At 36.6% G+C, this 14598-nt stretch overlaps 2 protein-coding genes across 2 annotated transcripts; one reads left to right on the top strand and one right to left on the bottom strand.

Annotated features, from left to right (window-relative positions):
- Nucleotides 1-1578: 1578 nt before the first annotated feature.
- Nucleotides 1579-4361, top strand: LOC145584949 (uncharacterized). The gene has a single exon (XM_081641734.1). It carries the CDS (start codon nt 1648-1650, stop codon nt 3385-3387), a length of 1740 nt encoding a protein of 579 aa, XP_081497860.1. The 5' UTR covers nt 1579-1647; the 3' UTR covers nt 3388-4361.
- Nucleotides 4362-6224: 1863 nt separating this feature from the next.
- On the bottom strand, nt 6225-14269 carry LOC145586258 (NADH dehydrogenase [ubiquinone] iron-sulfur protein 1, mitochondrial-like). The gene is made up of 5 exons (XM_081643040.1): nt 13775-14269; nt 11891-12137; nt 10233-10527; nt 9393-9767; nt 6225-7413 (listed from the first exon to the last, which is right to left on the bottom strand). Exons 1-5 carry the CDS (start codon nt 14190-14192, stop codon nt 6514-6516), a joined length of 2235 nt encoding a protein of 744 aa, XP_081499166.1. The 5' UTR covers nt 14193-14269; the 3' UTR covers nt 6225-6513.
- Between the last annotated feature and the right edge of the window lie 329 nt (nt 14270-14598).

Genomic DNA, 14598 nt, shown 5'->3' with positions numbered 1-14598 from the left:
TCAGTTCGATTTTTCTAGGTTTATTTAATCGATTGTTGGATTTTGTATCGATTTTTCTGGCTATAATTATCCGAATTAATCGGTTTTGTATTTTAATTCGATTTTTCTTGTTTTTTCTGGGTTTAATTTTGGGTTAATTAATCGATTTTTATTTTTCTGGGTACATCATGTATGTGTTTTTTGGGTATTTTTTTTATTTTGAGTTTTCTAGGCTATTTTTTTTATTTTTTTCGGGGATTTTATGTTTTTTTTCTATTTTTTTTATAACTTTGAGTTTTCTGGCTTTTTTTTATTTTTTTTTTTCAGTTCGTGAGTCATCTTCGTCGAAGTCGGGGTCGGAGGAGAAAATTAATGCCCGATACTGCTTCTGCAATTCAGCTACCGAGCATCTGCAATTCGGGGATCTCGTCGAAACCATTTGCTTAGTTTTTTTTTTTTTTTTTTTTTTTTTTTTTGGCAAGTGTAAAATTACTGATTATGAATTTCAATTATATTATGTATTAATGTATTATGTATATATATAACATTTTGGTGATTATGAATTTAAATTATATTTGGTGTGTAATTATTGATTATGAATTTCAATTATATTTGGTGTTGTATGAGTTTTCTGCTAATTTTAAAGTGAAAAAAGACAAAAAAAAAAAAAAAAAAAAAAAATTGGACATTTTTGGAATTATATTTTTTTTGGGTATTATTGGCACCGGTTAACCGGTGCCAATAACAAGTTTTCCCACCGGTTCAAACCGGTGGCTTTTAATGCGATTATTGGCACCCCCAAATTGGCACTGGTTCAAAACTGGTGGCATTGAAGGGTTTTGAACCGGTGCCAATTTTGTTTTTTCTACTAGTGCGTGTTGTGTCGGCGGCGGCTGAGTGGAAGCGGGACAAGTATGGGTCGCGTTGCGGGGTTATTGACTATGGTTTTCTTCCTTTCTCCTTTTCTTCGTTGGGGGAATTAGAGAAGGATGTTATTGCGTTGCTGAAGCGAGTTTAGGCATTCGCTAAGACTCAGGATATTGGTGCTCGTACAGCTGCTCACATCTTCAACAGGATCGGGTTCGCTATATCTAGAGGGGTGGGGGCCAGATTGTATCTCGACTCCCCACCAATTTCTTGTAAATTGATTGACTTTGTAGGTTTTTGTTATTTTTATAATAATAATAACATTATTATTATTATTATTATAGAGGTAGGGTTCATGCCATTGAAGTTCAAAATAGCTACTATAAAATTCATATAGTTAGTCTCATTTATGCATATCGGTGCAAATCTTTAACTATATATATATATATATATATATATATATATATATATATATATATATATATATATATATATATATATATATATATATATATATATATATGCAATTGCATATATCTTTAATATCACACTAGCTAAAATATATAAAAATTAGATATTAACCAAGACGAATAAAACTAGATCTTATTTTATAAGGAGTAATAAAAAATGTTTTAGATGAGACTAATATTGTAAAACGGAGGGACCGAGGGAGTAATTAGCTTTAAAAACTTCTGCAACAGACAGCCGAGTTAGCAGTATCTTATGCAACAGACAGTTAGCTCGCCAGTTGCTCTTAGCGAGTTAGCGGTATCTCTCTATGAAAACCTCACTGTAACAACAATGGCGGCAATCCGAAGAAGTCGTCCGCCTCCTCACTTCTTCTCCACCCTTTCATGGTACACTCCACCACCACCACTCATTAGCGACCCCATAATCTCAACCGCTATTAAATCCGGCAATGAAAAACCTCTCAAACGCCTCCTTCCCTCCATTAAACCCCACCATATCAATGAACTCATCAATGTCAATCCTCTCAAATTATCCCCACTTTCTCTCTTCAATTTCTTCAATTGGGTTTCTTCTCAATCTGGGGTTCGTCTTACTCTTCACTGTTACTGTAGTATGGCTCATTTCCTTGCTGGTCACAACCTCTTCTGTGAATTGGCCTGCATTTTTCGGGTTATCGTGTCTCGAAAAGGTAAGGATTCTGCTGTTTCGGTTTTTGGTGTTGTTCTTGAAACTAAATCTGCCTTTCATAGTAGTAATTTTGTGTATGGTGCACTTATGAGTGCTTATTTAGAGTTGGGTTTTATCTCTGATTGTATTCAATGCTTTCGGTTGATTAAGAAGCATGGAATTTCATTACCTTTGAAACCATGTGCTCGTTTGTTTGATCATTTGTTGAAGACTAAATCAGCTGAGACAGCTTTAGGGTTTTACAAGGAATTTTTGGATTATGGGTTTCCTCCCAATGTGATTGATTTTAACATATTGATGAATAAATTTTGTAGTGATGGTAAAATTAGGGATGCTCAAATGGTGTTTTGTGAGCTTGGGAAGCGTCGATTAAAGCCTACGATTATTAGTTTTAATACTTTGATTAAAGGGTATTGTAAAGTTGGCGACTTGGAGGAAGGTTTCCAGCTGAAGGGGGTTATGGAGGATGAGAATGTATCGCCTGATATCTTTACGTTTAGTGCTTTGATTAATGGATTGTGCAAGGTTGGTGGATTGGAAGATGCCAATGGTTTGTTTAAGGAGATGTGTGAGAGAGGATTGGCTCCGAACGATGTCATTTACACTACTTTAATCAGTGGGCATTGTAGGCATGGGAAGGTAATTACAGGTCTGGAGTTGTATGGGCAACTGTTAAAGAAAGGCTTTGAGCCTGACTTATTTGTGTATAACACACTGGTTTATGGCCTTTGCAAAGACGGTGACTTGAGACAAGCAAGAAAGCTTGTGGATGAGATGTCTATTCGATGTTTAAAACCTGACAGGATCACTTATACTACACTTATTGATGGAAGCTGCAAAGAAGGTGATATTGATATGGCTATGGACATTAAACATAAAATGGTCAGAGAAGGGATTAGCCTCGACGATGTAACTTATACCGCTCTTATTTCTGGGCTATGCAGGCAGGGCCTTGTTTTGGATGCTGAAAAAACTCTTCGAGAAATGATGAGAGCAGGGTTTAAACCTGATAATATCACATATACTATGGTCATTGATAGGTTTTGTAAGGCTGGAGATGTGAAGATGGGTTTTAATCTACTCAAAGAAATGCAAAACAATGGCCTTGTACCTGGGGTTGTGACCTATAATGTTCTGATGAATGGGTTATGCAAGCAAGGACAGATTAAGAATGCTAATATGCTCCTGGATGCAATGCTTAATTTAGAAGTGCCACCCGATGATATTACTTACAATATCCTCTTAGAAGGTCGTAGCAAACGTGGAAATCCAAAAGAATTTGCTGAATTGCAAAATGAGAAGGGGCTTGTTAACGATTATGGTTCTTATACATCTTTAATAAATGAAATTTCTAGATCATCAAAAGATTATGAAAAGAGATGATTGGTACTCACAGTGAACTATAGAAGTTTTTCTATGGCTGTTGTCATCTTGCTGATTTGACCCTGTTTTTTGTTATGGGAGTAGATCAGAACAGTGATTACGTATCTCTTTGGTATACAATGTGAAACCTTACAACATCATATCATTATGGTACTTTTGGCTTGGTTGACTACGTCATATTATTTTTTTATTGTCAGATTGAAAGGCATACATCTTAACTCTTAATTGCAATACTTGGCGGTAAGCTCTTTGAACCTTTGATTCTAGATTCTTTAGTGACAAGTTCTCTTTTCAATATATTTATGAATATTAATTGCTAAGAACATATAAGTTCAAAGATTTTTGGATTGACGGAGAACAAATGTGGTGGTTAGCTGTTCAACAAGATGTTTTGTTGGTTTTATTTATTTTGTTGTGAGAATATCTATAGCAGTAAGAAAATTAAATACCATGGAAAACTCTTTTCCTGCACCTTAAATCAAATGTGTTTAATGAACAATTAATTCTCTGTGACACCAGTCCATTTAATCATTTTAATCTTCTTGATGCTGTTTGATCTTGCCTCAAAATTTTCACAACTGTATTAAGCATCTGACAGCTTAAAATGCTCTTATTATGCAATTTTCTGTGGAGTTGAATTCATGTAAATTGTAACCTATATAATCTCGCCAACATAAAGTAAGTTGAGATTTCTCATGACATGTCTTGCTGAAATGTTGTACCTTACGCATCTTTCTTGAACAGCTTTGATTGGCAGTTTCTATAGGAAACTGTTAGTTGTATCATTGTATGTAGCGTTTGAGCCACTTTGATCATTATCTTCTATTTTTAGAAGCTTTGCAAGAAAATGGTGTTAAGATCTGGTGATGTCATCAGTCTTTAACCTCATTTCATGCTTGTGCATTCTACTCCCTGGAAAGCTAAAAGGCTAATGTAGTTTTTCTATTATGTGACTGACCCCTGCAAGTATGTAACACCAGAGATCTGCTCTGTTATCTGATTGTAAACTAACCTTGTATTTTTATTTTGTGGCAAGAAAGTAGCTTGTCAAAAGAAAGCAATGGATTGTCAAAGCGCAGTATCTATGATATGTGACTTCTTATGTATGTCACTTTACGTCCTTTTTCAAGGGTGGAGGGAATTAGGATCAAGAGTTTATTGCCTTAAATCATAACAGTAAACACACTGGCCATGCCCTGCTCAAACATCTTTGCTTTTGTCCCTTTGTAATTTTGCATACTTCGTCTGTATGGTGTGTATAAGTACCAACAAAAGTTTTGTCCTTCTCCTGCAAACCTATTTTGCAGTGTTCATGTCCACATTGGGAAGAAATACAGCGACCTTTAAAGGCTCTATACTTCATACAAATTGATAGATTTTGTAGGCTTGCACTCTGCCAATCTTGGTCGTGCAGGGAAAAGGAAAGGACAAAATGGATGATCTGAATATCAGGGTTCAAAGGAAATCGCTGGCCAAGAGTTATCTAAAGGGATGGATTCATTACAGATGTATCTTGGTTACATATTGATACTTTTTAGAAAGGACGATAGCACTTGATACATTGGATTTTCGATTAGATTCAACGCTGGTTCTCCTGCTGCAACAGAGCTAGAAAGTATCAGAGAGGTGGCTGATTCAGGCATATTACTTATAACTGTTGCTGAAAATATCTTAAGAGCTGTTGAGCAAACCTTAAGAGCATAAATGTCATGAATTTTCTGTTATTCAGGATGGAGCAAATTTAATGGGACTTTTGCTGTCATTCTTAATGCTAGAAGATCAGTGAATTAAGTAGCTCGTTGCCTAGCAGACTACAGTGCTAGGATATGGATGAAAGGAAGAAGCCGCACTTACTCTCTCTTCAATTCATTTCAGTAGCAAATAATTTGTTCTTGTTGGAGATTTTCAATGTTTGTTTACTTATTATTAAATATTTTTAATTGTATTTTAATTTTTTTTTTTGAAATTGTATTTTAATTAAATCTATGAAAATTATATATTTGAAAAATACACACTTAGATAAAATTAATAAGATCTAACTTTACATTGGTCTAAATATAGAGAAAATATAAGTTTATCACCTTGATTAACAAATTTTGTTTGTTAAATGGCAACTGTAGTTAATCATTAACTTTGTATCAAATATGTGCCATATAGTTGTTGATATAATTACAACGTTGTCATGCTAACTAGACAATTGATTGATTTATTTGCCACTTTTATAAACATTTTTTTTTTTTTCAAATAAATAAACCCATGCTTGTCAAAACAAAAAATATAATAAAATTTTTAAAAAAATATTTATTTACTACTCTACTCAAATAGAATATCTCCTTCAAAATACACGCCCAGGCCATGTTTCCACACATGTCCACTAACCACTAATCATAAAGTAGTTTTCACCAACATAAATCCATGGAAAACATCAATCAAACAATTCTAGAGTTTCAATTCTTTGTCATAGCTTAAGCGTTAGTCTTACTAGGCTTAAACAAGATTAATTGAAGTTCGGAATAGGAGTAAATTCTTGAAATGTGTGTCCAAAAAAAAAATTCTAGAAATGTATAAGACTCAGTGAATACAAAAGGGTTTCCAAATATTTCCTCCGTTTCATAATGATAGTCCCATTTAAAATCTTTATACTCTAAAAAATTAGAGAAAATCTTCTAAATTTCTCTCAATATATAATAACATAGCTAACATTATGAAACGGAGGGAGTACCATTTAACGGCGAATGTAATCCCTCAATTTGGTTTTAATTATTGGTGTTTCTATTGTTTGTGTAAAATTGCTTCTTGAACTATGCCATACAAATATTGAAAATGCCCTAGATTAATTAAGCACTAACAGAGAAATGTACTTTATTTTCCGGCCTCGGCGCAAATTTTAAAATATCATTGAAGAAATACAATAGATAAAGTAAATTGCTAGTAGCTGACAACAGCCCGCATACTAGGGTAAATTACAGAAATTACAAACTAAATACCAAAATGCTGTCACTTGAGACAATATTTCATCACTGCAGTCCAGCTATCATAGAATCATGTGATATGTAATGCTGAAATGCCCAGGGCTTACAAGAAAACTAGCCCTGACTTATATTATTGCAAAGATTGGAAATAAATTTACTTCTTCAACAGCTGTGAAGAGCACTGAGCCATAATCTTTGATGCCCGAGTAATAGCATCGGTCATATAGAAATTTTCAATTGCTGCCTTGAAAGGAGCTGGGTCAATTTCCTTCTTAACTTCAGGCTTTATTAAGGTAGAGAAAGTAGCTGGTTCTCGTTCTTCCATGCTCAATAAATTTGGTGCCACAGTCCTCATCCGTTCTCGGATATCAATAAGGGAATCATATGGCAGACTTATTCCAGCAGTCTCGGACAAAGCCCTAATTATCTTCCAGTCATCCCTGGCATCACCAACAGTAGGAACTGCTGGTAAAGTTTGCTGAGTGCGTCCTTCTGTATTAGCATAAGTACCTTCCTTCTCAGAAAATGCTGATGCAGGTAAAATGACATTGGCACGATATACACTCTGATCACCATGGTGACCCTGATATACCACAAAGGCATCACTAGGGACTTTGTCCAAGTTGATATCATCTGCACCCATCAGATACAGAAACTTTGCAGACTCGATACTTTTGTCAGACTCTGGCACAAGACCAAGGTCAAGGGCAGCAGCTTGAGCAGAATTCAAGAGCAACACATTAAGACCATTCCAGTCTGGTCTAATGACATTTGCTGACTTTGCAATGGTTTCGACTATGGAAAGGATAGCATCCTTGTCCTCTCTCTCAAAGAGCCCAGCGCCAACAACAATAGCTGGCTTCTTAGCATTTTTTAAGGCTGAGAAAAATGAGTGACTGCCTTTGGCAAGTTCTTGCAGGGTTTGTGGACCTGTGCCTAGATGTTCGTGGTCATAGTTAAACTCTGCAGCAGGTCCAATATAACCAACCTTGGCATGGTTTGCCCGTACAGCTTTCCGAATTCTGGCATTTACCATGGTAGCTTCAACTCTTGGCTGGGAACATTAATCCCGAGACAATGTGAGTAAATTATTAACAATCAAAGGTAAATAAAAAGCAATTACCGATAAAAATAAAGTTAGAGATTAAAATATATTTTCAGATCAAGTCATATCTAGACCAGTAAATTTTTTGAATACATATATTAATTAGCAAGATTCATGTTGAACTGTTCAAACCCATGTTGTCTTGAGGATTTGACATGGGTACTTGAGGAGTAAAGAAGAGTTGGTACAGATTGCTCTGACCATTAGAAGAAACCAAAATTCTTACTGTTCTATCACCATCCTGGCCAGAGGAAGTAGAACTTTCAACTCCTATATATTTCCACTTGACAATATATAATAACCCAAAAATAAATTCATGATGCTAATATGATTTCGTACTGGTTGAATTTAGTTAATATGATATTGTTGGTGATACATGGGTCATTCACTGATTCGCATAATTAACAATGGGGTTTGATGTTTAAACTACGATTGGAACCTGTTTAAATCTTGGAATTTCAATGACGCAAAAGCCTATGACTTATATTACTTCAAATGAGATAGACACTAGATTTCACCAATGGGACATGTAGACCAATCTAGACTTCTAGAGCAATGTCTGGACAAAAAATCCCAAACCACATTATTATTTTTGGTTTTGTCATAGATTAAGAAAGATCACAACTCATTATTATTCGGTAATTATTTCATTGCGGAAAAGATTAGACAAACAGAAATATGCTAAACCTTGAAGGTCACAGGTACCTCAATGATACATAACTAAAAAAATTAAAGCAATAGTCAAAATTTCCCCTCTAACCACAGGGCTAATTATAAAAACACCCTCACCCCAACCCCAACCCCTTTTTTCTCTAAACTTTTGCACTTAAACACCATTTTTTGATTACTATCAAGTTAAATACAACCTCCTACCTGAATAGCATTGCGTGAAGAGTTTGGAATCAAAATGTCATTACACAAAAGTCAATTTAGTAAATATCATACGGCATCACAAACTTCTTACTCGCAACCAAATGGGATGGAAAACCCAAGAAAGAGGTAAAGGTGAAAGAAAAAGACAAGTTTACCCCTATGATCAACCAATCCTAATCTCATCTCTCTTCTCCCTTAAGCCCATCCTACAATAACCTCACCAGTAAAACCAGCAAAAGCTTATCCACTACCCACCTACCACCAAACACCTTTCTTCTAGTCTTCCTCTATTCCACCGCCTCCCATGAATGCTCTTTCCCTCCAGGTCATCGTCATTCTTGCCGGTGAAAGTCAAGAAAACCACCATCCACGACTACCTTAATCACACCACCAGCTCTATATTATCCATTTTCCGCTTCTCCATTTTAATTGATGGTAAAGTAGATCTACAATTTGACTTCTCTCTTGGCATTTTTTATATTTGTGGCAAGTAATTTGGTTCCATTTTACTCACCCATCTCTCTCTTCTTTGGGATCAATGGTGGTTGACAGAATGACAGCGATGGTGACGATGAGGGTCAAAGAGAGGAGCTTCATGTGAGGAAGGTTGTCATGTGGGTATATTGGTTGTGATAGTGGGACGATGTGCTGGCCGGTGGTTATGATTGGGGAAAGGGGTGTGATTGGCACCTTGGCAGTGGTTCGGGTGGGAGTAGTGGGTCTGATTGTGGTTGCAATGGGTATTGTGCGTCTGGTTGTAGTTGTGGAGAAGAAAAGTGAGGTGTGAGAAAGAGGAAGTAAGGGTAGGAATGACATTTTACCACTCAAACATTACCAAATATAGTAACATTACAAGTAATTTGACATTTCCTTAAAAGGAAAGCGCTGCGAGGAGAGGAAGTATAAATATACAAGGATTGGTGTGGGTCAGTTTTATAACTTCTCACAGACACACACACAAATGACACAATGCCATTTTACTAAATACTAATAGCCCTGACAATTGAAGTTCAGGGGCAAAAAAAAAAGAAAGAAAAAGAAAAATAATCACATACCTGGGTGCCAATGAGAAGGAAGACATCTGCATTTTCAAGATCAGCAATGCCAGTGTTCAAAAGATATCCAGAACGAAGATCGGCTTGTGGCTGCCCACCATTTCCTTCACACCAGACATTATTTGATCCCATCTTGTTCATGAAATCCTTCAATGCCATCATGGACTCTGCATCAGACAATTTACCAGCAACACCCACAATTTCTTCTGGTTTAACCTTGTGCATAACCTCAGCAATCACATCAAGGGCATCACGCCAACTGACAGCTTTAAAACGTCCATCTGACCCACGGATCATAGGGTCATTTAACCTTTGCCTCTTTAGACCATCATAGCAGAATCGTGTTTTATCTGAAATCCATTCTTCATTGACGTCCTGCATAATTGTGGTACATGGTCACAACACAACCACATAGGTGAATACTATGAGCAAAAGTGGAATTTAAAAAAATCCTCAAACTTTCTGGAGGTAGTTTACAACAGGCCCTCACATTCAAATATAACATTACAGGACCTACTAACAAATAATATAAAAATAAATAAATAAATAAATAAAAAATTATTATGCCCAAGGAAACAAGGGTAAGCTCCATTTATGTGCTAACAAGACTGTCTGCTAAACTGGTGAACATTCTAAAAGTTTTGGTACACGAGCAAATCAAAAGAGGACCAGGAATCCTCCCATACATCAAAGAATAATAAAAAATGCATGCTGAAAACACAATATAAAACAATTGAAGCCCCTCATAAGGGCCCCTGTTCACTAAGATCAAATGGAAACAAGATAGACCGAGACCAAGACAAGTGAAAAAACAGTATAGTGATATACAATCAAAAGTACCTCATTGAGTCGTGGAATGATACGCATCACTTCTGGTCCTCTACTATCAATCCGTATGTTCGACCCAACAGCATCAGTGACATCAATACTCTCAGTTGGCTTTAACTCCCAATTCCGGGCCTTAAATGCAAAAGGTTTTGAAGTAAGGGCTCCAACAGGGCAAATATCAATCACGTTGCCAGACAACTCACTTGTCATAAGCTTTTCAACATAAGTCCCAATTTCCTCACCACTACCACGGCCTAACATGCCAAGATCCTCAGTTCCAGCTACCTCACTGGCAAATCTGACACATCTGTTCAACATATCCAATTACGATGAGAATAAGCCACATGCGAATAGCTTGTATTTGAGGACAATGAAGACAGGGTTAAGATTACCCAGTTTCATGCATTTCATGTAATGACACAAATGAAAACATTCCAAGAGGTGGGGAAATTATTCTTGGTAGAAAATGATGATATACAAGGAAACGTGTTTCCAAACTACAATGTGTGTATTTTTTATCCCAAAAATTTAAGGGGGCATTTGGCTAGCTATTGCATATAATTAAAGAGGGAGGACGGAATGAAAAACACCCACATTCTTCATGTTGTTTGTTCAAAGAGGAGAAAAAAAAAATCTTGCTTCCACAACTATCACCCATCTACAACCTCCGACAACACCACCATCTCACACTTTCTAACATAGAAAAGCAGATAAGCACCAACTTCTATTGCCGCAGCGACATAGGGGTTTAACCACCACCACCCTCTTCCCATGTTTTTCATTTCTCGCTCAAATCTAGTTTTAAGTGGGTGGGGAGGTGGGGTGGGTTTTCAATGGTGCGTAGGTTTTTTTCAGGGATGAGTGGGTGGGCCGGGGTGGGTTCTCAGTGGTGAATTGGTTGTTATCAAATATTCAGATGCGGGAGGCTGTTGAGGTTTTCGGCAATGTGTGGGTGGTATTATGGTGGGTGTATGGTTTGGAGTGTGGTTAAAGGTGATTTCCAAGGAGTTGGGATGGTTTTCTATGGTGTGGGTGATTTCGAGGAGTTAGGTGAGGAGGCATCGTTGGTTGTGATAGGGTGATGAAGTGTTCAAAAGAAATGGAGAGAGATGCTCAAAGCGGAGGTCAAGGTTAGTTGGATGAAAAGGAGTTTGGGATATAGGAAAATTCTCAAGGGAGGGTGGGAAACATGATAGAGGAAAATAGGGCAAACATAGGGGTTAAAGCAAATGATAAAAGGTTTTAACAAAGAATAAGAAAGAGAATCAAGGTGGTTAATTGTCTTTCTATTTCTCCAGACCCCCAAAACAAACGTCCCCTAAGCAGCACAAGCATAAACCATATGAACCAAGCATTTGATAGCTTCTGATTATGTTTAGTTGGTTAAAAGAATATATTGAGCTTGACATTAAATTGATTGCTAACTTGGCGTAGCTTGCAGCTCATGCTAGACCAGATTCAATACTAGCTTAATTGTGTTAGATAACTTAACTCAAAAGGCAATCACGCTATCTTCTTTTATGCCCTTTTCAAAAAGCATCTCATCAATATATAAGATCCAGCCCATCCAGGTACTTCTTTGACACTCCAGATAGAAGTGTCAAGTATGTTCAAAACAAGTAAATCAATAGGATAAACAGCAAGAAGATAGGCTGAAGATAATTACTGACCTTGTACACTGGATACACCGAGTCATCACTGTTTTGACAAGTGGGCCCAAGTTCTTATCAACCACAGCTCTTTTTATTTCAGTAAAGCGACCCCTATCAGAACCAAAAGCCATAGACTGATCTTGGAGATCACACTCTCCTCCCTGATCACAAATTGGACAATCAAGAGGATGATTCATAAGCAAAAATTCCATTACTCCCTCCCGGGCCTTCTTGGCTATTGGTGTATCCGTTTTTATCTTCATCCCTGCATTCAATAATCATAATAAAACTAAATGCACTCCAAATAGAAGAACTAACAACAACATCTACAAAATCTAAACCAAAGAATCAAAAGATTAAAAATAAAAAATAATAGTTTGACCCAAAGAAAAAAAGTTCTGAAAATACCGAAACACTACAGAATAAACTAATAAAGAGAATAAATGAAAAGTGAAGACTGAAATTATTAAACCAATAGCAAAATTTGCAAGCAAATGAGATTTTGATGTTAGCTCTCCGATATTACTTTATCCTTCAATTTTTCTTAATTGAACCCTTTGGTGCTTCATGCTTGCCAAGGCAAAATTTTAGACATTAATATCTTTAATGGCTTTAGTAAAAATTATTAAACAAAAATTGATATTTGAAACGTATAATTTAAGATGAATCTAATTAAATCCCACAAGACTATAAATTGCAAAAAAAACTACAACTATAAATTAATATTTGTGGGAGTAGAGAGAATGATCATTTTATTTAGTTCTATGGTGGCTTCTCATATATACTTCAAAAGGCATGAAAACTACAACTCTAGAAACAGTATTGCCATAGCCCACAAGTTTATGACCAACTAACCAACTAAATCACAATTTCCAATTTCCCATCACCATAAACCTTGTAACATTAATCATGATTTCCATTAAAGCTTAGGAAAAGTAAAAATTATACTACCTCCGTTAAATGTTATGTGCAATTTTGGGGTATTATTTGTGAGATATAAAAATATTTCAAAGTTGCACATAACATTAACGGAGGTAGTATATTGTTTATTCTAGCCTCCATCTAAATTTTTGCTACCCCCTTCCCCCCATTGGGACAAAACTTTGTAAGTTCGTAATATGGTCAAACCAAGATAGATCAAGCCACCTCTTATGTTTCATAAATATTACGTAGTATAAATATGTGAGAAGCTCCTAAAGCAATACCTAACATATTTATCATAAAGTTCCTCCTGTCTCCCAAATTTCAAAACAAACAATAAACAAGTATAAATCCTCAGCCTCTATCCACTCCCAAAAATATTGATGTTTCACAATTAATTAAATTAACAAACTTTACCCTCCCAAATATACCCAGGCAAGACATAATTTATCTACAAGAACACGGCTTTCTCCGACTAAGTTTGTCTCCTAAAGCTGACACCCCAAAATACACTACAACATTTTGATATTCAAATTTTTCACTGATCAAATCTCCAACGATAAACATTTGCACATTTCAAACCAAACAGAATATAATCCTTCTAGTTTTTCGATAACAAAAGCTTCACACACCCTCCAAATTCAAACCAAACATTGCGTAAATTTACAACCCTCACTACAATTAATTCCAAAAAATTTCTTCATCGATATCAAAACAATAAACATTTCCCTTAAATTAATTTCTGATCATATCTCCTCATAAATATCAAAACGATAAACATTTCCACATTTTTAATCAAACAATAAATAAACCTTCTCACTTTTCAATTTCTGAACCTCTAAACTCAATTAACAACCAAACATTTCGTAAATTCACAAAATATTCCCGATCATTTCATACAATAACAACAAACATTTCCCAAAAATCATCAAATCAAAATACAGATTCAATCCAAATCAAATACAATAAAATAATAATTACCAGGAAGAGCGGGCATAGCGCAAGAAGCAACAGGTTTAGGAGACTTCTCAACTTCAACCAAACACATACGACAATTCCCAGCAATCGAAAGACGACTATGATAACAAAATCTAGGAATATCAACCCCAGCAACCTCACAAGCCTGAAGAACAGTAAAGCCCTTAGGGATTTTGACGGCGTAACCATCGACGAAGACTTCAATGGCGTCTTCAGGGTTAGGGAAATGAACACGAGCGTTGTTGACGGGAGGACGAGGAGGTGGTGCAGGAGGATCTGGGGTGGGTTCAGCGGCGGCGGAAGCAGTGTTGTTGAGTTCAGGGGTGGAGACGATTGGGCGGATGAGGGAGAAATTGTGGGATCTGGTGGTGTAGAGGATTCGTCGAATCAATGCTCGAGATGTCAATGAGCTTAACCCCATTGTTTTTCAGTTTCTGGGTTTGTGATTCTCTGATTCTTGTGTTTTCTCTCTCCTCTCCTTGTTCAGGGTGTCGATTTTTGTGGCATACTCCACAAGTGTGGAAGGCTCGGGGAGTCTTCACTGTTCGTGGGCCTAATTGGGCTTCTGAGAAAACTAGTTTTAGCCCGTGTAACTAGACCCGGCAATTCTGACCCAAACCCGATGACTCGATCCGAATGACCCGAATCGACCTGAAAATAGTGACCCAAAATTGACCCAAAACCCGAATCAACCCGACCCGAAGTGAAATTGACCCGACCTTAACCCAAAACCCGAAATGACCCGACTTGAAGTTGACCCGAGACTCGAAATGACCCGACCCGAAGTGACCCGATACTCGAAGTTGACCCGATACCTAAAGTGACCC

The sequence above is a fragment of the Chenopodium album genome, chromosome 16, assembly GCF_948465745.1.
Source record: "Chenopodium album chromosome 16, dcCheAlbu1.1, whole genome shotgun sequence".
NCBI classification, from domain to species: Eukaryota; Viridiplantae; Streptophyta; class Magnoliopsida; order Caryophyllales; family Amaranthaceae; genus Chenopodium; species Chenopodium album.
Note: the sequence above shows the minus strand (reverse complement) of the source record. Positions and strands in the feature narration are given on the sequence as shown.

Bases quoted from the DNA above. Each gene is read 5' to 3' on its own strand.
- LOC145584949 (XM_081641734.1), top strand. From the start codon at position 1,648: ATGGCGGCAATCCGAAGAAGTCGTCCGCCTCCTCACTTCTTCTCCACC.
- LOC145586258 (XM_081643040.1), bottom strand. From the start codon at position 14,192: ATGGGGTTAAGCTCATTGACATCTCGAGCATTGATTCGACGAATCCTC. The intron at 12,138-13,774 runs GTAATTATTATT...TATTGAATGCAG, and splicing joins CGCTATGCCCGCTCTTCCTG to GGATGAAGATAAAAACGGAT. The intron at 10,528-11,890 runs GTCAGTAATTAT...TATGTTGAACAG, and splicing joins CGGTGTATCCAGTGTACAAG to ATGTGTCAGATTTGCCAGTG.